Here is a 22,094-nt window from a genome sequence, read left to right on the forward strand (position 1 = left end):
AACGACACGAACTCATCATTTCTGATTGCTGCATAATATTCCATGGTGTATATGTGCCACATTTTTCCAATCCAGTCTATTATCAATGGGCATTTGGGTTGATTCCAGGTCTTTGCTATTGTACACAGTGCTGCAATGAACATTCGTGTACATGTGTCCTTATAGTAGAACGATTTATAGTCTTTTGGATATATACCCAGTAATGGGATTGCTGGGTCAAATGGAATTTCTATTTCTAAGGCCTTGAGGAATCGCCACACTGTCTTCCACAATGGTTGAACTAATTTACACTCCCACCAACAGTGTAAAAGTGTTCCTTTTTCTCCACATCCTCTCCAGCATCTGTTGTCTCCAGATGTTTTAATGATCGCCATTCTAACTGGCGTGAGATGGTATCTCAATGTGGTTTTGATTTGCATCTCTCTGATGACCAGTGACGATGAGCATTTTTTCATATGATTGTTGGCCTCATATATGTCTTCTTTCGTAAAGTATCTGTTCATATCCTTTGCCCACTTTTGAATGGGCTTGTTTGTTTTTTTCCTGTAAATCTGCTTGAGTTGTTTGTAAATTCTGGATATCAGCCCTTTGTCAGATGGGTAGACTGCGAAAATTTTTTCCCATTCTGTTGGTTGCCGATCCACTCTAGTGACTGTTTCTTTTGCCGTGCAGAAGCTGTGGAGTTTCATTAGGTCCCATTTGTCTATTTTGGCTTTTGTTGCCAATGCTCTTGGTGTTTTGTTCATGAAGTCCTTGCCTACTCCTATGTCCTGGATAGTTTTGCCTAGATTTCCTTCTAGGGTTTTTATGGTGCCAGGTCTTATGTTTAAGTCTTTAATCCATCTGGAGTTAATTTTAGTGTAAGGTGTCAGGAAGGGGTCCAGTTTCTGCTTTCTGCACATGGCTAGCCAGTTTTCCCAACACCATTTGTTAAACATGGAATCCTTGCCCCATTGCTTGTTTTTGTCAGGTTTATCAAAGATTGTATAGTTGTATGTATGTTGTGTTGCCTCCGGTGCCTCTGTTTTGTTCCATTGGTCTATATCTCTGTTTTGGTACCAGTACCATGCTGTTTTGATTACTGTAGCCTTGTAGTATAGTTTGAAATCCGGTAGTGTGATGCCCCCCGCTCTGTTCTTTTTGCTTAGAATTGACTTGGCTATGCGGGCTCTCTTTTGGTTCCATATGAAGTTCATGGTGGTTTTTTCCAGTTCTGTGAAGAAAGTCAATGGTAGCTTGATGGGGATAGCGTTGATTCTGTAAATTACTTTGGGCAGTATAGCCATTTTCACGATATTAATTCTTCCTAACCATGAACATGGAATGTTTCTCCATCTGTTTGTGTCCTCTCTGATTTCGTTGAGCAGTGGTTTGTAGTTCTCCTTGAAGAGGTCCCTTACGTTCCTTGTGAGTTGTATTCCAAGGTATTTTATTCTTTTTGTAGCAATTGTGAATGGCAGTTTGTTCTTGATTTGGCTTTCTTTAAGTCTGTTATTGGTGTAGACGAATGCTTGTGATTTTTGCACATTGATTTTATATCCTGAGACTTTGCTGAAGTTGTTTATCAGTTTCAGGAGTTTTTGGGCTGAGGCGATGGGGTCTTCTAGGTATACTATCATGTCGTCTGCAAATAGAGACAATTTGGCTTCCACCTTTCCTATTTGAATACCCTTTATTTCTTTTTCTTGCCTGATTGCTCTGGCTAGAACTTCCAGTACTATATTGAATAGGAGTGGTGAGAGAGGGCATCCTTGTCTAGTGCCAGATTTCAAAGGGAATGCTTCCAGTTTTTGCCCATTCAGTATGATATTGGCTGTTGGTTTGTCATAAATAGCTTTTATTACTTTGAGATACGTTCCATCGATACCGAGTTTATTGAGGGTTTTTAGCATAAAGGGCTGTTGAATTTTGTCAAATGCCTTCTCTGCGTCAATTGAGATAATCATGTGGTTTTTGTTTTTGGTTCTGTTTATGTGGTGAATTACGTTGATAGACTTGCGTATGTTGAACCAGCCTTGCATCCCTGGGATGAATCCTACTTGATCATGATGAATAAGTTTTTTGATTTGCTGTTGCAATCGGCTTGCCAATATTTTATTGAAGATTTTTGCATCTATGTTCATCATGGATATTGGCCTGAAGTTTTCTTTTCTCGTTGGGTCTCTGCCGGGTTTTGGTATCAGGATGATGTTGGTCTCATAAAATGATTTGGGAAGGATTCCCTCTTTTTGGATTGTTTGAAATAGTTTTAGAAAGAATGGTACCAGCTCCTCCTTGTGTGTCTGGTAGAATTCGGCTGTGAACCCATCTGGACCTGGGCTTTTTTTGTGAGGTAGGCTCTTAATTGCTGCCTCAACTTCAGACCTTGTTATTGGTCTATTCATAGTTTCAGCTTCCTCCTGGTTTAGGCTTGGGAGGACACAGGAGTCCAGGAATTTATCCATTTCTTCCAGGTTTACTAGTTTATGTGCATAGAGTTGTTTGTAATATTCTCTGATGATGGTTTGAATTTCTGTGGAATCTGTGGTGATTTCCCCTTTATCATTTTTTATTGCATCTATTTGGTTGTTCTCTCTTTTCTTTTTAATCAATCTGGCTAGTGGTCTGTCTATTTTGTTGATCTTTTCAAAAAACCAGCTCTTGGATTTATTGATTTTTTGAAGGGTTTTTCGTGTCTCAATCTCCTTCAGCTCAGCTCTGATCTTAGTAATTTCTTGTCTTCTGCTGGGTTTTGAGTTTTTTTGATCTTGCTCCTCTAGCTCTTTCAATTTTGACGATAGGGTGTCAATTTTGGATCTCTCCATTCTCCTCATATGGGCACTTATTGCTATATACTTTCCTCTAGAGACTGCTTTAAATGTGTCCCAGAGGTTCTGGCACGTTGTGTCTTCGTTCTCATTGGTTTCAAAGAACTTCTTTATTTCTGCCTTCATTTCGTTGTTTACCCAGTAAACATTCAAGAGCCAGTTGTTCAGTTTCCATGAAGCTGTGCGGTTCTGGGTCGGTTTCTGAATTCTGAGTTCTAACTTGATTGCACTATGGTCTGAGAGGCTGTTTGTTATGATTTCAGTTGTTTTGCATTTGTTGAGCAGTGCTTTACTTCCAATTATGTGGTCAATTTTAGAGTAGGTGTGATGTGGTGCTGAGAAGAATGTATATTCTGTGGATTTGGGGTGGAGAGTTCTGTAAATGTCCACCAGGTTTGCTTGCTCCAGGTCTGAGTTCAAGCCCTGGGTATCCTTGTTGATTTTCTGTCTGGTTGATCTGTCTAGTATTGACAGTGGAGTGTTAAAGTCTCCCACTATTATTGTGTGGGAGTCTAAGTCCTTCTGTAAGTCATTAAGAACTTGCCTTATGTATCTGGGTGCTCCTGTGTTGGGTCCATATATGTTTAGGATCGTTAGCTCTTCTTGTTGTATCGATCCTTTTACCATTATGTAATGGCCTTCTTTGTCTCTTTTGATCTTTGTTGCTTTAAAGTCTATTTTATCAGAGATGAGAATTGCAACTCCTGCTTTTTTTTGCTTTCCATTAGCTTGGTAAATCTTCCTCCATCCCTTTCTTTTGAGCCTTTGTGTATCCTTACATGTGAGATGGGTTTCCTGGATACAGCACACTGATGGGTTTTGGATTTTTATCCAATTTGCCAGTCTGTGTCTTTTGATTGGTGCATTTAGTCCATTTACATTTAGGGTTAATATTGTTATGTGTGAATTTGATACTGCCATTTTGATGCTAAGTGGCTGTTTTGCCTGTTAGTTGTTGTAGATTTTTCATTATGTTGAAGCTCTTTAGCATTCAGTGTGATTTTGGAATGGCTGGTACTGATTGATCCTTTCTATGTGTAGTGCCTCTTTTAGGAGCTCTTGTAAAGCAGGCCTGGTGGTGACAAAATCTCTGAGTACTTGCTTGTTCGCAAAGGATTTTATTCTTCCTTCACTTCTGAAGCTCAGTTTGGCTGGATATGAAATTCTGGGTTGAAAGTTCTTTTCTTTAAGAATGTTGAATATTGGCCCCCACTCTCTTCTGGCTTGTAGTGTTTCTGCCGAGAGATCTGCTGTGAGTCTGATGGGCTTCCCTTTGTGGGTGACCCGACCTTTCTCTCTGGCTGCCCTTAGTATTCTCTCCTTTATTTCAACCCTGTTGAATCTTACGATTATGTGCCTTGGGGTTGCTCTTCTTGCGGAATATCTTTGTGGTGTTCTCTGTATTTCCTGCAATTGAGTGTTGGCTTGTCTTGCTAGGTGGGGGAAATTTTCCTGGATGATGTCCTGAAGAGTATTTTCCAGCTGGGATTCATTCTCTTCGTCCCCTTCTGGTACACCTATCAAACGTAGGTTAGGTCTTTTCACATAGTCCCACATTTCTTGGAGACTTTGTTCATTCCTTTTTGCGCTTTTTTCTCTGATCTTGGTTTCTCGTTTTATTTCATTGAGTTGGTCTTCGACTTCAGATATTCTTTCTTCTGCTTGGTCAATTCGGCTATTGAAACTTGCGTTTGCTTCGTGAAGTTCTCGTATTGTGTTTTTCAGCTCCTTTAATTCATTCATATTCCTCTCTAAGGTATCCACTCTTGTTATCATTTCCTCGAATCTTTTTTCAAATCTTTTTTCAAGGTTCTTAGTTTCTTTGCATTGATTTAATACATGATCTTTTAGCTCACCAAAGTTTCTCATTATCCATCTTCTGAAGTCTAATTCCGTCATTTCGTCACAGTCATTCTCCGTCCAGCTTTGTTCCCTTGCTGGTGAGGAGTCTTGGTCCTTTCTAGGAGGTGATGTGTTCTGGTTTCGGGTGTTTTCCTCCTTTTTGCGGTGGTTTCTTCCCATCTTTGTGGATTTGTCCGCTGGTCGTCTGCGTAGTTGCTGACTTTTCGTTTGGGTCTCTGAGTGGACACCCAGAATGTTGATGATGAAGTATTTCTGTTGCTTGGTTTTCCTTCTACCAGTCTAGCCCCTTCGCTGTACGACTGCTGAGGTCCGCTCCAGACCCTGCTTGTCTGGGGTGCACCTCTAGTAGCCGTGGCACAGCGAGGGAATCTACCAGTTTCTTTTTCTGCTCTCTTTGTCCCAGGATGATGCCTGCCTAATGACAGTCTTTTGGATATAGAGGGGTCAGGGAGCTGCTTGAGGAGACAGTTTGTACTTTATAGGGGTTTAATTGCTGAGCTGTGCACTCTGTTGTTCATTCAGGGCTGTTAGGCTGCTATGTTTGATTTTGCTGCAACACAGCTCATTAAACAACCCTTTTTTTTTTCTCAAATGCTCTGTGTTGAGGGGTTTGTGCTTTATTTTTGGATGTCCGATCAGGTGTCCTGCCCAGCTCAAAGGCAGACTAGCCACTGTTTGGCTGCCGAGGCTCCGCCCTGCTGTTGTGTGATTCGCGCTGTTCCTGCCGGCTCTGCTGTGGTCTCCGCCATGCCCTGAGGCGGAGTCTCTTCGTTGTAGCGTGTTGCCTCAGCAACGGCAGGCTGCGTCAGCAGTGGGCGTGTATCTCAGTAGGGACGGGTTGCCTCGGCAACGGCTGGCTGCGTCAGCAGTGGGCGTGTATCTCAGTTGGGGCGGGTTGCCTCGGCAACAGCTGGCTGCGTCAGCAGTGGGCGTGTATATCAGTTGGGGCAGGTTGCCTCCGTAGTGGTGGACGCCCCTCCCCCACAGAGCGTCTCGGACCGTCTGCCCGGGATAGTTTGAAATCGCGGTTTTGTTCGTCCCACTGGGTATCCCAAACGATCTGTCCCTGCAATCCCCTGGGCTGGGCTACTGTGCAAGTCTCGTTCAGTCTCAAGTCCAGCCCTCTCAAGTCTCAGGTTGCCGGTTCAACAAGGCACCCGGACAAGCGCGCCCTGTGGGGATTGCTGGGTAGGGCCGGCCGCCGCCGCCCCGGCTGCCGGCTTCGCCAGGCGTCCCGTGTCTTTTTATACTTGGGAGTTTCCCCGTTCTGTGGGCAACAAAGATCAGTCTGGAAATGCAGCACTGACTCACCGTTTGCGAATTCAACGCGGGCTCCAATCCTGGGTTGTTCTCACAGCGCCATCTTGAGTCCCTCCCCTCGCCTGTTTGATTTTCAACATGCTTCAAAGATGCTTGAGACCACAAACAGCTCCACTGTTCAGTTAAGCTCTGGTTGGTTTGCCCGTGGCCTCAGCCAGCATGTGGATTTAGCTGAGAGACCCGTCTCCCACCTTGCTGTCTGAGGCTAGCATGGCTGTCACAGGTACATCATGGCAGTTGTATGTGAGCTGTCTCCTCCATGAGCCTGCACAGTCCTTGGGGCAGAGCTCAGTTCAGTCCAGCACTCCCAAGGCCACAGAGACCATACCCGACTGTGCTCCAGGCACGTGCACTGAGGCAGCTGTCTCTCAGTTTATCCTGGGAGTTGAGCCCGTCACTGTCTTCCTGACAGTGTGAGTGCTTTCGAATGCGAGTGAGCTGGCATTCAGGGTACAGCCTGGGTCACTGATATTTGTGTTTATCAAGGACAGAGATCCTGCTTTTGTGTCTTTGTGTGTTCTCGTTAGAAGTTCCCATATTTGGAGAAACTGACCAGCCTCTAAGCACAGTAACCCTTGAGTGTCCTTAAAGTTTTAGTTGCTTCCTTCTCGTGACGTATTTGTAGAGCTGTACCATTCCCCCATCCTGCCATCACAATTTCCTCCTTGCCATTTTTGGAAGTGGGATGGGATACATACGATGAAAAGTGATAGTTTTTCCACTTGTGCTGATGAAAAGCTCCAATTAGCCCACTTGGTCTAGCAAGCAATGGGCCTGGAGGCCCCTAAGATCTGATGAGGGTCAGCTGAGGCAGGTGTGTACCTCCTCCCCGTCCTGCACTTCCTTCCCTAAGGTGCCTGTTTGGTTTAAGAGGACCTAATCTCTGCAAGGTTCAGTGGCCTCTGTAAAGTAGGGGTCTGGCTGAGTGTTTTCATCAGATCATGTTATGTCAGCAAAAATCCCCATGTGACCCAATTCCTTTTTTTGTTATGTAGCTTTATTGTGGCAATAACTGACTAACATACCTTACAATATATTCATGCATGACATCCAGTCATAGGGTAAGCTGGCCTATCATTTTCCTATTTATATTTGTGACTCAGCTTCTTAAATTGGATATGAAAAGTGCTAATGATAAAAGATTACATTGATAACTTTGACTACCTTAAAATCAGGAACTTGGTTCTTAAAAGATACTACAAAATGAATGAAAAAGAAGCCACAGAATGAAAAAACTGCATGCAAAAGCATCCATTGTTATATTTGGAAATTATATCTAAAATATAAAAAGAACACCTATAGATCAATAAAAGACAGACAGAACCCCCAGTAGAAAAATGGACAGGTTGCAGTGGTTCACTCCTGTAATCCCAGCACTTTGGGAGGTTGAGGTGGGTGGATCACGAGGTCAGGGGTTCAAGACCAGCCTGGCTAAGATGGTGAAACCCGATCTCTACTAAAAATACAAAAAAATAGCGTGGTGGTGGGCGCCTGTAATCCCAGGTACTTGGGAGGCTGAAGCAGAGAACTGCTTGAACCTGGGAGGCAGAGATTGCAGTGAGTTGAGATCTTGTCACTGCACTCCAGCCTGGGTGACAGAAAGAGACTTGGTCTCAAAAAAAAAAAAAAAAGAAAGAAAGAAAGAAAGAAAAATGGACAGGAATCTTAGACACTTCACAGCAGAAGATATTGAAATTACTGAAATTATTAACAAGTATATAAAAAGGTGTTCAACCTTATAAGTCATGAATAAAATGCAGAATTTAGCCATAGTGAGATCCCACTGTATTCACATCTAAGGTTAGAATAAAAGACTGACAGTGGTAAGTGCTGAAAGATTGTAGAGTGGTAGGAAGTGTCGTGCATTGCTGATACGACTGTAAATTTGTGCAGTGACGTTTGAAAATGATTTGACGGCATCTGCTAAAGTTTAGAGCGATGTGTATTTCCTGCTCGGTAATTTTGTTCATAGTGGTATGCCCGACAAAAATATGTACAATTGCATACCAAAAGACTGTCTGAAAAATGCTCATAGCAGCCTGTTTATAATAGCCCCACGCTTGAAACAATTCAAAATATCAGCCCCAAGAACGAACAAGTGGTGGGACAGTCATACAGTGGAAGACTCTACAGACAACATGAAGGTATTACATGACAGTCTCACAGACATGTTGGCCAAAAGAAAAGTCTGACAGAAAAGAGTACATGCTATCTGATTCCATTTACAAAGAACCCAGAAACAGGCACATTTGCTCTCTGGTGTCAAGGGCAGAGCCTGACTGGCATCCTGGGGCATGAGAACCTTTTGATATGGTGTGCACAGGTCAGCCCCTGGGGCAGAGAGTGTGGGAGCCTGGTGAAGAGAAAGGGAGGGGAAGCCACCAGGGTTCCTTGCCAAATCTTCATTTGAAGCAAAATGCTCAGAAAGAGAATCATCTTTATTTTTTCCAACCTTGGATCTTTTAAATGACTCACTTGGTGTAATCGTGGCATTTCCTAAGCCATCTTGGAAACCATGCAGATGCTTCCAGGTGTTGAAAGGAAGCCATTAGCTTCACTCAGAGCTTTGGTGTTGCAGCTGCAGCTGGAGTTGCAGAGCAGCCTGGAGCATTGGTCACGGGGCCTTGGGCCCTGTTAGAAGATGTGGCCTGTACTCCTCAGAGAAGGACCGGGCAATACCAAGCAGACTCGCTCGTGCACTGGCAGCCTGATTAGTGCCGCTGGCTCTGCAGACGGTGCAATTAAAAGTAAAAGGGAAATTGAGGTTTGGCAGGGACAAGCTCTTCATTCAACTGTCAGCTATTGCAGGGAATTTTTCTGACAAGACAAATCTTGGTTGACTATAGAACCTGTTCTGAAGTTGGATGGATGAGTGCTATGGACTGAGTTTTAGCTGGAGGAAAGCTCAGGCCTCCACAATGATAATGGGCAGTCACAGCCACTTCCTGGGTGTAGAAGGGAGAGGGCAGGTCTGGAGCTTGAGCTTCCTGGTTCTAAGTGTGTGTCCTGCAGCACACAGTGGGTGCCTATAAAAACTGAGTGTTGGAGCTAGGCTTTAAAATTGTTGTGAGGATTGAGTCAGTTAATACATACAGAGTTCTGAGGAGCAGTGCCTGGTGCACAGTTGCCTGAGATATGAACAAATGGTTCAGGCTGATTGCTGAGCAGAGCAGGAAGACACAAAGATTATGAAAGCGGTGTTAACTTTTTGCTACATTTTAAAGGGAAACTAGAAAGAATGGGAGTTTTCTCATGAGAGAAAGCCTGTGCAGTCTATGTGATAATTGAGTAAGTAGTGAGATGCTCCCTCCTTCTGGTCCCATAGCAGCTGCCTGATGCATGGTGCTTAAAAAGGCCTGAACTCCCTGGTTGCTCGGCCCCTTCCGACTTTCTAAGCCAGATCATCCCAGGTGCCCTGTCCTATTCACCCACCCAACTGTGGAGTCGGGGCTCCCCACGAGGAAGCTCTGGGCTTGCTCCCTGGAGGTTGAGTGCTTGGGTAGGTGGGAGATCTAGAGCTACCTCAGGGACAACCTCAGTGTAGCTGTCCAGCAGAAAGTCCTTGATGATTTGTGATTTCACTTGCCCGTTTTAGGAAGTGGATGGCCAGTACTCATGAATTCCCACATGAAAGGGTGGCAGGCAGGGTGACTTGTCCTGTATACAGTATGCACAGTCCATCTGTGGGTTTTCCTGGTTGCAAGGGTGACGATGAGTTGAGTAAGTGATGAGATAGTCTCTGGAGATGCATCCTGCCTGCCTCAAGGCACATAGGGTACTTTATCTTAATTGATCAGGACAGTACTGCTTTTGGTCAAAGTCTGTTACACAGTGTCCAGGTCAAGGAACATGTACAGTATATCTTTTATAAAAAGATTACAAGGTTTCAAATAGAAGTTCCATTTCTCAGTATGTTTGTCAGATCACATTGTGGCAATAGATGTGAAATAGATAAACCAGATTTGCTTGTAGTTAGCAAAGGCCATCCATCAAAAGGCTGAGCACATCAGAGGAACGCAACGTGACGGCAGGGGAAGAAATTCCAGCTGACTGGGGATGGAATCCTGGCTTTACCCCAGTGGGCTGTGCAGCCTGGAGAAAACCACTTAATCTCTGGGAGCCTCAGTTTCCTCCCAGGCTGGATGCTGAGAGAGAACCAACGAGTGCCTGTGCGTAGGAGGCTGCTGCGGGACTGGGGAGAGCCCTTTCTGACTTTCCTTTGAATCATATTGCCTAGGGCTTTAAAAATGGGGGAAAAGAGGCTCATTAACCTATTTGTTCTGCGTGGAAACTTGACTCTGTTGGAGACACAAATGAAAGTATAGAGCCACTTATTTCATATTTTTGCATTTAAGAAATGGCAAAGCTCTTGGTGAGAGATTAATGCCCACTCGAGGAGGGGGTTTGATGGAAGCTCCATGGGATAAAGACAGGTCACATAAATGAGACTTTTTATCTACATTCATCTCCACTCAGGTGCATTTGTAATTTTTAGCAAAAGAGTCTCAATGGCACATTGTTGGAATTTGTAATAGAATGTGAAGCTGGAAATTGTGATGTTCCCGTCAGTGGCTTTTTCTTCCAGCACACTGTGGAAGAACCACCGCCTCACCCTTTGTCGCTGTCCCCGAGGAGCTGGTGCTGAGCAGAGCAGCCTGGAGCATTGGTCACGGGGCCTTGGGCCCTGTTAGAAGATGTGGCCTGTACTCCTCAGAGAAGGACCGGGCATTACCAAGCAGACTCGCTCGTGCACTGGCAGCCTGATTAGTGCCGCTGGCTCTGCAGACGGTGCAATTAAAAGTAAAAGGGAAATTGAGGTTTGGCAGGGACAAGCTCTTCATTCAACTGTCAGCTATTGCAGGGAATTTTTCTGACAAGACAAATCTTGGTTGACTATAGAACCTGTTCTGAAGTTGGATGGATGAGTGCTATGGCAGGAGTTTTAGCTGGAGGAAAGCTCAGGCCTCCACAATGATAAAACAGAACTATAAAAAGAGCCCTAAAAGAGCTTCCAGCTTTTTGTCATGACTGAAATTTCTCTCAAAATCATGGAAAAGCACTCGTGTTTTCACTGACTGTTAGAGTTTCTCATTGCTACATAGCAGAGAAAACAAGGGGGTGCCATTTCTGGGTGTCAAAAAGTTTTACCCTGGGGAAGTGAAATTTGGAGCAATTATAGAAAAGATACGGCGATCTGTTGTTAGAGGGGTGGTGAAGGAGTCACCATAGATGTGATGGTCAGATAAGCAAGTGTCTGTTCGTCTTCCGTGCTGCATGGTAGGTGCCCTGGAGAATTCAAGGAAAAGTAACATTCTGGTTAGGAGACAAAACTAACAAAAGTAGAAAACTTAGGCCACTGCAGCTTCCTAGCTGAGAAATCTCATGTGCGTCTGGCCTTCACATGCTCGAGGACAATGCCCTCCCCAACCCCATCTTCCTTTTTAAAAGTTTTCTGTTGTAGTAAGAAGAATAATATATCATATGGTTAAAAAATATATGGTTAAAATGGCAGGTTTGTGAGATACCTGTATGTCACACAAAATTGTGTATGTGTGTAAAGTATGTGATATGCATATAGATATGTAAATATCCATATGTGATATATACATGTTTTATGGATATGTAAAATACATATGTGATATGCATGTATAACATAAAATTTGCCATTTTAACCATTTTTAATTGTACAACTCAGTGGCATTAATTACATCATCACCACCATTATCTCCAAAACATTTCATTAACCCCAAGCAGAAACCCTATAATCATTAAGCAATAACTCTTCATTTCACGCCCCCTCCCCAACCCCGGCAATCTCTTAATCTACCTTGTCTGTTTGATGTAATCACATTTATTTATTTCTGCTTTTGTCACTTTTGCTGTCATAACTTAGAAATTATTGCCAAGTTCAATATACTGAATCGTTTCCTGCATGTTTTCTTTTAGGAGTTCTATACTTTCAGACTTGGTGTTTAGGTCTCTAATCTACTTTGAATTAATTTTTGTACATGGTGTAAGATAATCCACCTTTATTATTTTGCTTGTGGATATCCAGTTCCCTCAACACTGTTTGTTGAAGAGACTGCACTTGAGTAGATTTGGCATTCTCACTGGATATCATTTGACCATATGCATAAGCATTTATTTCTGGGCTCTATATTCTATTTCACTGGCTGTTTTTCTCTATGCCTTGTGATGTATTTTTGGTTGAACACTGGATATTTGAATATTATATTGTGGTAAATCTGGAAATCAGTGTCACTCCCTTTTCCAGGGTTGTTGTTAGTAATTTTTATAATAGAAGATTTTAGTAGTCTTGTTTTGTGACTTTTCCAAACTATTTTTGAAAAGACTGTATTCGTTGTCATGTATGGTCACTAGACTCTGTTCCTTAGTGATTGCTTAGTGTGTTCAGTTTGGCTTCTTTCATTCAGCATAATTATTATGAGATTCATCCATGTGGTAGCATACATCAATAATTCATTCCTGCTATTACTGAGTAGTATTCTATGGTTTGAATATAACACAATTTTTGTACATACTTTCACCTGTTGATGGATATTTGAATTGTTTCCAGTTTTTGGCTATAACAACTAAGACTACAGTAAACACTGTATTCAAATCTTTGTGTTGCCTTATGCTTTAATTTCTCTTCGGTAAATACTTAAAGGTGAGTTCATATGGTACATGTAAGGATTATGTTTTTAAAAACTGCTAAGCTGTTTTCCAGAATGGTTGAACCAAGTTACACTCCCACCAGCAGTGCTTGAAATTTCCACTTCCTTCATCTCCTTGTCAACGTTTACATTAGTCAGCGTTTTTGATTTTACACATTCTAAGGTAGACAGTGAATGTCATTGTGGCTTTACTCCATGTTTCCCTGATGGCTAGTGACATCTGACCATCTGTTCATGTACTCATTTGTCAGTCTTATATCTTCTTTGTGGAAGTGTCTGTTTAAAATATTTCCCATTTTAATTGGGTTGTTTGTTTACTTGTTGAATTTTGAGAATTAAAAATATATATATATTCTAGATGTTAGTCTTTTATCAGATAGATGATTTGGAAATATTTTCTCCCAGTTGGTGGCTTTTCTCTACTTTTACCTAACAATGCCCTTTGAAAAAGTGGAATTCATAATTTTGATAAAGCCCAATTAATGTGATTTTTTTCTTTTCGTACATTATGTTGCAATATTATACCTAATAAAACCTTTAACCCAGGATCACAGAGATTTCTTCCTATATTTTCTTCCAGAAGTTTTATAGTTATGTTTTACATTTACAACTATAATCCATTTGTATTAAATTTTCTATATGACTAATGAACAGATCAAAGTAAAAGTTCATTTGCATATGGATATCAACTGTTCCAGCACCATATGCGGAAAAGACTTCCCCTTCTGTATTAAATCGCCATTGAATCTTTGTAAAAAATCAATTCACCATAAATATATGGGTATATTTTTGGATTCATCATTGGTCAATTTATTTTGATGCAGTATCATAGTTTTTATTGCTGTCACTTCATAATAAATATTGAAGTGAGATTATGTATATTCTCAAACTTTGTTGTTCTTTTATAAAAGTTATATTGACTATTCTCATTCTTTGCATTCTTACATGAATTTTAGAATCAGTTTGTTAATTTCTACACAAAAGATTGCTGGTATTCATACAAAACATTGTTAGAAAAATGAAAGAAGATAAGAATAATTGGAGCTATATACTGTGTTTATAGATCAGAAGCACCTATATTGTTAAAATGCTAATTTTTCCCAAATTAATTCATATATACCTCTCTGCCTCAAAGGGGTCCACCCTCTAGTTCCTGATATTAATGGCTGTATATGTTATGTTACATAGCCAAGGAATTTTGCAGGTGGGTTTAGGTTATAAACCTTCATAAAGGGAAATTTTTCTGGATTATCCAGGTAGATTCAGTATAATCACAAGGGCCCTTAAAAATTAAGTGAAAGGTGGAAGAGCCAGTTAGAGAGCTGTGACAGAAGAAGTGGCGGGAGAGATTTGAAGTGTGAGAGGGGCCTTGCTGACTTTGAAGATGGAGTAATTGAGGCATGAACCTGGGAATGTACATGCCTCTGCAAGCTCAGCACAGCTTTTGGGTGACAGCCAGTAAGGAAACAGGGGCCTCAGTCTTACAGCTGCAGGGAATTGGATTATGTGAATGCCTGAATGAAGAGAGAAGCAGGTCCTCCCCTAGCGTCTCCAGACAGGTAGGCAGCCCTGCCAATACTGTGGCTGCAGCTTCATGAGACTCTCAACAGACATCCTGCTGTGAACCAGCATACTCTGACCTCTGAAAACCATGATGTAATACATAGGTGTTATTTCAAGCTACTATGCTTAGGATCATTTGTTATGGCAGCTTTAGAAAACTAGTACACACCTGTAATGTATAGAATCCATAGTCATGCCAATGATCTTGTTCTCGATATTGGCAACTTTGTTTTCTCACTTGTTCTATTCAGGTAGGCTAAGCGTTGACCAATCTTACTGAGCTTTTGAAAGAATCGGGTTTTGGTATCATTGCTTTTCTCTAACATTTTTCCAGTTTCTATTTCACTGATTTCTGCTCCAGTCTTTATTATTTCTTTTCTTCTACTTATTTTGGGTTTCATTTGCTCTAGCCAGTAAGAAAAAAATAAGCAGATCATTTAAACAAAAACTTTATAAAAGAAGATACATGGAAGGTACATTGAGAGATGCTCAATGTTGGGCTGGGCATGGTGGCTCATGCCTGTAATTCCAGCATGTTGGGAGGCTGAGGCAGGTGGATCATTTGAGGTCAGGAGTTTGTGACCAGCCTGACCAACATAGTGAAACCCTGTCTCTACTGAAAATACAAAAATTAGCTGGTTGTGGTGGTGTGCACCTGTAATCCCAGCTACTTGGGAGGCTGAGGCAGGAGTATCACTTGAACCTTGAACCCGGGAGACGGAGGTTGCAGTGAGCTGAGATGGCACCACTGCACTCCAGCCTGGGTGACGGAGTGAGATTCCATCTCAAAAAAAAACAACAACAACAACAAAAAAGATAACGTCATTAGTCATGAGAGAAATGCAATTGGAAACCACAGTAAGATCCCACTACACATCCACAGGAACGTCTAAAATCAAAAAGGCTGACCAAGTTTTGGTGAAATGTAGGAAAACTGGAATTCTCATACACTGCTGGTAGGATTGTAAAATAATGAAATCATTTTGGAAAATAGTTTCACAGTTTCCTAAAGCATAAATGTTTCATATAACATTACATAGTATTAACCTGTCATATATCCAACCATCTCATTCCTAGGTATTAACCAAGGGAACTGAAAGCATATGTACATACAAAGACTTGTATATGAATGTTGATAACTTGTTCATTTGAAATTGCCAGACACTGGAAACAATCCATGTGTCCATCGATAGGTGAATGGTATGTACATTATAACACATCCACGCACTATCATACTACTACACATGAAAAAAGATGAACTATTGACTCATACACCAACAGTGAAGGTTCTTAACATGATTATGCTGAATATTGACTTTTTGGTCTAGATGATATGTCTATAGAGAAATACTCAGAGAAAAAATATAACTAGCCAGGCATGGTGGCGCATGCCTATAATACCACCACTTTGGGAGGCAGAGAAGGGTGGATCACGTGAGGCCAAGAGTTTGAGGCCAACCTGGTCAATATAGTGAAACCTCATCTACTAAAAATACAAAAAATTAACTGGGTGTTGTGCATGTACCTGTAGTCCCAGCTACTTGGGAGGCTGGGCTCCCCAGCTTGAGCCCGGGAGGTGGAGATTGCAGTGAGCGGAATTGTACCCCAGCCTGGGCGATAGAGCAAGACGATGTCTTAAAAACCGCAAAACAACAACAAAAAACAGTGGTATAATTACAGAAAACCTGCATTTATAGGAAATGTAAAGCAATCGATAGTGAAAGAAAAGAGATGAATGGTTACTGGGAGTGTGGGAGTTGACCGGGGAACAAGAGGAGCTACAGAACGTATAGGAATGAATAAACTTCTAGGCTCAACGGGCGTGGGCATGATCTTGATCACAGTTTTGGTTTCATGAGTATACATACACATTACCAAATGGAAGTTATATGCATTTTAAGTACATGCACTTTGTAGTGTGACAGTTATTCTTGATAAAGAAAAAAGGCAACCAGAAGATAAACAATGAATCGGTGTGTTAACAGTGGAGCTATATCTCTATGTCTATTTACTTATTTTCAGGATGGATTGCTATTCTGGGTGCCATCTGGTTGCTAATTTTAGCTGACATTCATGATTTTGAGATAATTCTACACAGAGTGGAATGGGCAACCCTTCTGTTCTTTGCAGCACTCTTTGTTCTGATGGAGGTAAGATTTTAGAACTTTTGCCATATGATATCCTGATTTTGTATTTCATATTTTATTTGGTGAATGAAGAAAGTCTATGTCTATAAATCTTTCCTCATATTCTTTGAGTGGAAAAGAGTGGAGGTTTTAATTGGACTATTTTAAGTTAACCAAGTTTACCTTGGCTACTGTGATATTTCTGGTAGCATTCTTTATTTGGGTGCTGTTTTTATTTTCTTTTCTTTTTTTTGAGACGGAGTTTCGCTCTTGTTACCCAGGCTGGAGTGCAATGGCACGATCTCGGCTCACCGCAATCTCCGCCTCCTGGGTTCAGGCAATTCTCCTGCCTCAGCCTCCTGAGTAGCTGGGATTACAGGCACGCACCACCGTGCCCAGCTAATTTTTTGTAATTTTAGTAGAGACAGGGTCTCATCATGTTGACCAAGATGGTCTCGATCTGTTGACCTCATGATCCACCCGCCTCGGCCTCCCAAAGTGCTGGGATTACAGGCTTGAGCCACCGTGTTTTTATTTTCTTGAATTATCTTTGTGGTTTGTAAACTCATTCTAATTTCATTCTCTATAAAATATAATTTATTATAAGTTTAGTTTGGAGCTAAATTACTTTTAATAGCAAGTTTACAAGGCAGTATAACCTTGATGATCTGTTTCATTTTGTGTAATATTTGAGTAAAATTTCTGTTATCACAGAAAAGACTACATCAGTAATATGTATTGTTTCAGTTACAATTGTTGTTACAGAATTACTCACAATACTTTTAAATCTTGAGACTTCATTTACAAACTCATGTCCTCCTCAAACAGAAAGGGTTACTAACATAGGAAGATATGATTTCTCAGACCATTCCCCCAGCACCACTTCTTTGCATTTCTTCAATTTAACATGTAAGGTACTTTCATTTTCATTAAGCTAGGAATGTTTTCTAATTTTTCATACAATTTCCTTTTTTGACTTATGGGTTATTTCAAAGGATGTTTTGCAGGTTCCAAATATTTGGGGATTGCCCAAGTTTCTTTATGTTTTTGATTTTTCATTTAATTCAGTTGTGTCCACAGGACATACATTGTATGATTCAGTCCTTTTCATTTTATTAAGACTTGTTTTGCGGTCTAGCATTTGATCTGTCCTGGAGACTGCTTGTGATGTGTATTCTGCTGCTGTTTGGTGGAGTGTTCTATGAGTATCAGATCTGTCCTGCTTGTCCATAGTTCTGTCTCTTGCACATTACTAGTGATATTCTGTGAAACCATTCTATCAGTTATTTAGAGTGGGGTATTGCAGTCTTCAGCTATTATTGTTGGATTGGGTATTTTTCCTAACTTGAGGATTGGTGGTTAAGTGTATATACTTTTGTAATTATTACATTATCCAAATGAATTGAAGTCTTATCATTACTAAATGTCTCTTTTTCTCTGGTAATATTTTCATCTTCGAGTCTATTTGCCTGATACTGGTATTGCCACTTCAGCCCACTTTTGTTTACTGTTTGCATGAGTTATCATTTTAAAAATGATAACAATTTGATGATAAAATGATAAAATGATAATGATAAAATGAGAAAATTCTGTCTGATGGTTTCTACGTTTTAATTGAAATGTTCAATCCATTCACATTTAATACAGTTATTCATATGCTTGGCTTCATGTCTGCTACTTTGCTATTTTCACTATATCTTGTATCTTTTATTCCTCCCTTTATCTTTTACTGCTTTTTTATTGTGTTAAATTATATTTTCTTGTATATTATTTTATTTTATTATTATTATTATTATTTTGAGATGGAGTTTCGCTCTTGTTACCCAGACTGGAGTGCAATGGTGCGATCTCAGCTCACCGCAACCTCCGGCTCCTGGGTTCAGGCAATTCTCCTGCCTCAGCCTCCTGAGTAGCTGGGATTACAGGCACGCACCACCATGCCCAGCTAATTTTTTGTATTTTTAGTAGAGACGGGGTTTCACCATGTTGACCAGGTGGTCTCGATCTCTTGACCTCGTGATCCACCCGCCTCGGCCTCCCAAAGTGCTGGGATTACAGGCGTGAGCCACCGCGCCCGGCCTGTTGTATACTATTTTAATTCTCTTTTTTGTTTGTTTTGTAAAAACCGTGTTTTTGAGTTATTTTATTATTGATTGCTGTAAGGGTTGAACTGTACATCTTAGTTTAATGCAATCTGTGCTGGATTAATACTAAGTTATTTCCTGGAAAATATAGTCATCTAGTCCAATATAACTCCATTTGTCCTCCCTTGTTTGAGGTTTCATGGTCACATATGTCATACTTTTACATTATATGGCTAACATAGATAATAGTTTTATCAATTATTTTGTGCAATACAATTTATACTAATGAAGAGAAATAAAAACAATAAAAAAGACATACCATGGACCCTTGAACAATGTGGATTTGAATTGCATGGGACCACTTCTATGGATAATTTTTACAATAAATGTAATGGAAAAATTCTTTGGAGATTTGTGACACTTTGAAAAAACTCATGGATGAACTGCATAGCTTAGAAATATTGAAAAAAAAAGTAAAAGTTATGTCACATAGACCAATGAAACAGAGTAGAGAGCCCAGACATAAGGCCGTACACCTATGACCATCTGATCTTCAACAAAGCAGTGGGGAAGACACTTCTACTTGATATATGGTGCTGGGAGAACTGGCTACCCACATGCAGAAGGCTGAAATAGGAGCGCTTCATTACACCATATACAGAAATCAATTCAAGAAGGATTAAAGACTTAACGTAAACCCCAAACTATCAAACCCTGGGAGGCAGCCTAGGCAATACCATTCTGCACATAGGCACAGGCAAAGATTTCATGGCAAAGGTGCTAAAAGCAATGGCAACAAAAGCAAAAATTGACAAATGGGATCGATTAAACTAAAGAGCTTCTGCACAGCGAAAAGAACTATCAACAGAGTAAACAGGCAACCTACACAATGGGAAAGAAATTTTGCAAACTATGCATCTGACAAAGGTCTAATATCCAGCATGTATAAGGAACTTAAACAAATTTACAAGGAAAAAAAACCCAAACAGCTGCATTAAAACATGGGCAAAGGACATGAACAGACATTTTTCTTTTTTTCCTTTTATTGTACTTTAGATTCTGGGGGACATGTGCAGCTCATGCAAGATTGGTCCATAGGATCCCCTATGCTCCACCTGTTCATCCCCTTTTCCACCCAACCCCTGGAAATCACTGATCTTATTCCTGTCTCCATAGTTTTGAATTTTCCAGAATGTCCTATATTTGGAATAGTACAGTATGTGGTTTTTTCAGATTGGCCTCTTTCATTTAGTAATATGAATTTAACTTTCCTTCTTGTCTTTTCATGGCTTGATACCTCCTTTCTTTTTAGCCCTGAATAACATTCCATTGCCTGGATGTACCACACTTTATTTATTCACCCACCATGATTTAAGGACATCTTGGTTGCTTCCAAGTTTTGTCAATTTTAAATAAAGCCGCTACAAACATCCATGTACAGCTTTTTTAGGTGGAATTCTCTTCCAGTCCTCTCAGTAAATATGAAGGAGAATGGTCAGAGTGATAATTGCAGCACCTAGAGCACTCCCAAGTTGCTAAAGTTCTCAGCATATATTCCAGGAGCTTATGAAATCTCTCCAGACTATTCTTGTGTTTCTTTGTTACCCAATACCTAGCACCTTCTCATGTAACTGTGGGTATGGGAGTAATAATGATTCTTTGGCGACAACTCCGTGATGTTTATATTCTTGGCTATTTTATTTGTACATCATGTTGAACTTCTTTAATTTTTTTCCGTGTGTCTTCTTTATGGCTCATTTCACTCTCCCTATTTGCCTCTTAATATTTTTCTGTTTTATCTGTGCTAACCTATGCAATTAGGGGAACCAAACTGAGCATATTGATGTAGTTACCTTGACCTGGGAAAGGCGATTTTTTTCTCACTTTCTCCTCATCTGTTCGTTGTTATATGCACTATCCTAATGATCAGAATCAGGCAGTTTCTGCATGTGAGCATTAAACTGGGACAGTTTATCTAGCTGTTTCCTTTAGGCATGTATCCAATAGTGCAGGTACATGTAGCATTGCTTTTATTTGTATTAACAAGTCAGAACATAATTTTGTAAAATTTTATTCTTTTGATTTAAAAAGTCTTGGCAACTGTAGGGATATGATATGTTTTCAACTAGAAAAAATACAAAGAGTTTTCATTTGTGCCTGAAACTCATGTCAATAAGCCAACCAAGCAAAGTTGCTGCTTTCTAAGAATTAAAATTCTGAAAAAGATGTTGAGGTGGGCATTAATTGAAAGAGGCAGTTTTGGTGCAGAAATCAACAGGAAGGATTTCCTACTACAACTACAGGTTGTATTCTTGCCTCAGTTTTCAACCTTCATTTTTTGTTTGGGTCCTCAGCAGAACATGTTAACCTATCATCATTACTTATATCTTCTTGACACCATAGCATCAGTCTAGAAAATCAAGAGGGGCCGGGTGCTGTGGCCCATGCCTGTAATCCCCAGCATGGGATTTGGTAGGCTGAGGCAGGCAGATCACGAGGCCGGGGTTAGAGATCAGTCTGGCCAACATGGTGAAATCCCATCTCTACTGAAAATACAAAATTAGCCAGGCTTGGTGGCTCATGCCTGTAGTCCTGGCTACTAGGGAGGCTGAGGCAGGAGAATTGCTTGAGCGCAGGAGGCAGAGGTTGCAGTGAGCCAAGATCATGCCACTGTATACCAGGCTAGGTGACAGAGTGAGGCTCTGTCAGAAAAAAAAAAAAAAGAGGGAGCTGAGCTTATTAATATTCCATTAACTTTGCTTATTTGATAACATTGTATGAATTGTGGTTTTCCAAGATGATCAGTGATTCTTCAGGTTGAGTAAAGTGTGGGGAGTTGAGGAATGATGGAGTCTTCATGAGGTGTACCTTAAGGGAGGCAGTTGAGATGCCTTCCTTCCCCAGGCTTCCCTGAGGGGCAGCCTAACACTCTTTCTGAAAAGTGTTAATTTCAACTCAAAAGGTAGAATCAGCGGGACAAGATGCTCTGACCATCCTTTTTGAGATAGGAAAATCACTATTAGCAGCCATTTTAAGACCTGGATGCTTTCAACTCTGTTATTTTATCCTCAGATGTTCCTGTTCATTTTGCTCCCACTTGTCCTTATGTAACAGGTCCTCACCTTGCTCCTTCTCTCTGTGAGCAGTCTGACCATCATCATCAAGCTTAACCAGACCTCATTATAGCTGGTTCCAGCCTCGGGCATAATGAGGAGATGGATGGTTTGGAAGATTTTTTGAGTGCCATGGTTACTACAGGACCATGAGAGCACTCCAGTGGGCACGCTCAGAGGATATCTGTGCACCGGTCCTGGGTCCACGAAGGACTCTTTCAATCTAGGCAAACAGGTTATAGTTCACATAATGTTTAAGAACACCGGCCTTCACGTCAGATGGATCCATGTTCAGATCTCAGCTTTGCTACTTCCTAGTTATAAAATTTTAGACAAATTATTCAATACCTCTGAGCCTCAATTTTCTTATCCTTAGCATAGTCTGTTAATATTAATTATGCTGCTTGTGAGAACCAAGATCATATTGAAGTACTGAGCCCCATGTTAAGCTCCTAGTTAGCATGCATAAAATGCTATAGCCCATTATTACTGTTTTTTAGTAATAATTTGATTCAAAAGCTTAATTCAACCTTTTCATATT

At 40.8% G+C, this 22,094-nt stretch overlaps 1 protein-coding gene across 22 annotated transcripts in view; it reads left to right on the forward strand.

Moving 5' to 3' along the window:
- OCA2 (OCA2 melanosomal transmembrane protein) overlaps nucleotides 1-22,094 on the forward strand; it is a 431,394-nt gene that overhangs the window by 128,306 nt on the left and 280,994 nt on the right. For 18 of the 22 annotated variants that reach the window (XR_013536485.1, XR_008482351.2, XR_013536487.1 and 15 more), the window contains one exon: nucleotides 16,253-16,380. The exons of the other annotated variants lie outside the window; for them this stretch is intronic. Coding sequence is in view for 13 of the 18 variants with exons in the window: in XM_054258175.2 (XP_054114150.2) it covers nucleotides 16,253-16,380 (128 nt within the window). In the remaining 5 variants the exon portion in view is untranslated. The remainder of the gene's footprint in view (nucleotides 1-16,252; nucleotides 16,381-22,094) is intronic. 22 annotated transcript variants of the gene reach the window in all.

Source organism: Callithrix jacchus, chromosome 6 (assembly GCF_049354715.1).
Source record: "Callithrix jacchus isolate 240 chromosome 6, calJac240_pri, whole genome shotgun sequence".
In the NCBI taxonomy this organism is placed as follows: Eukaryota; Metazoa; Chordata; class Mammalia; order Primates; family Cebidae; genus Callithrix; species Callithrix jacchus.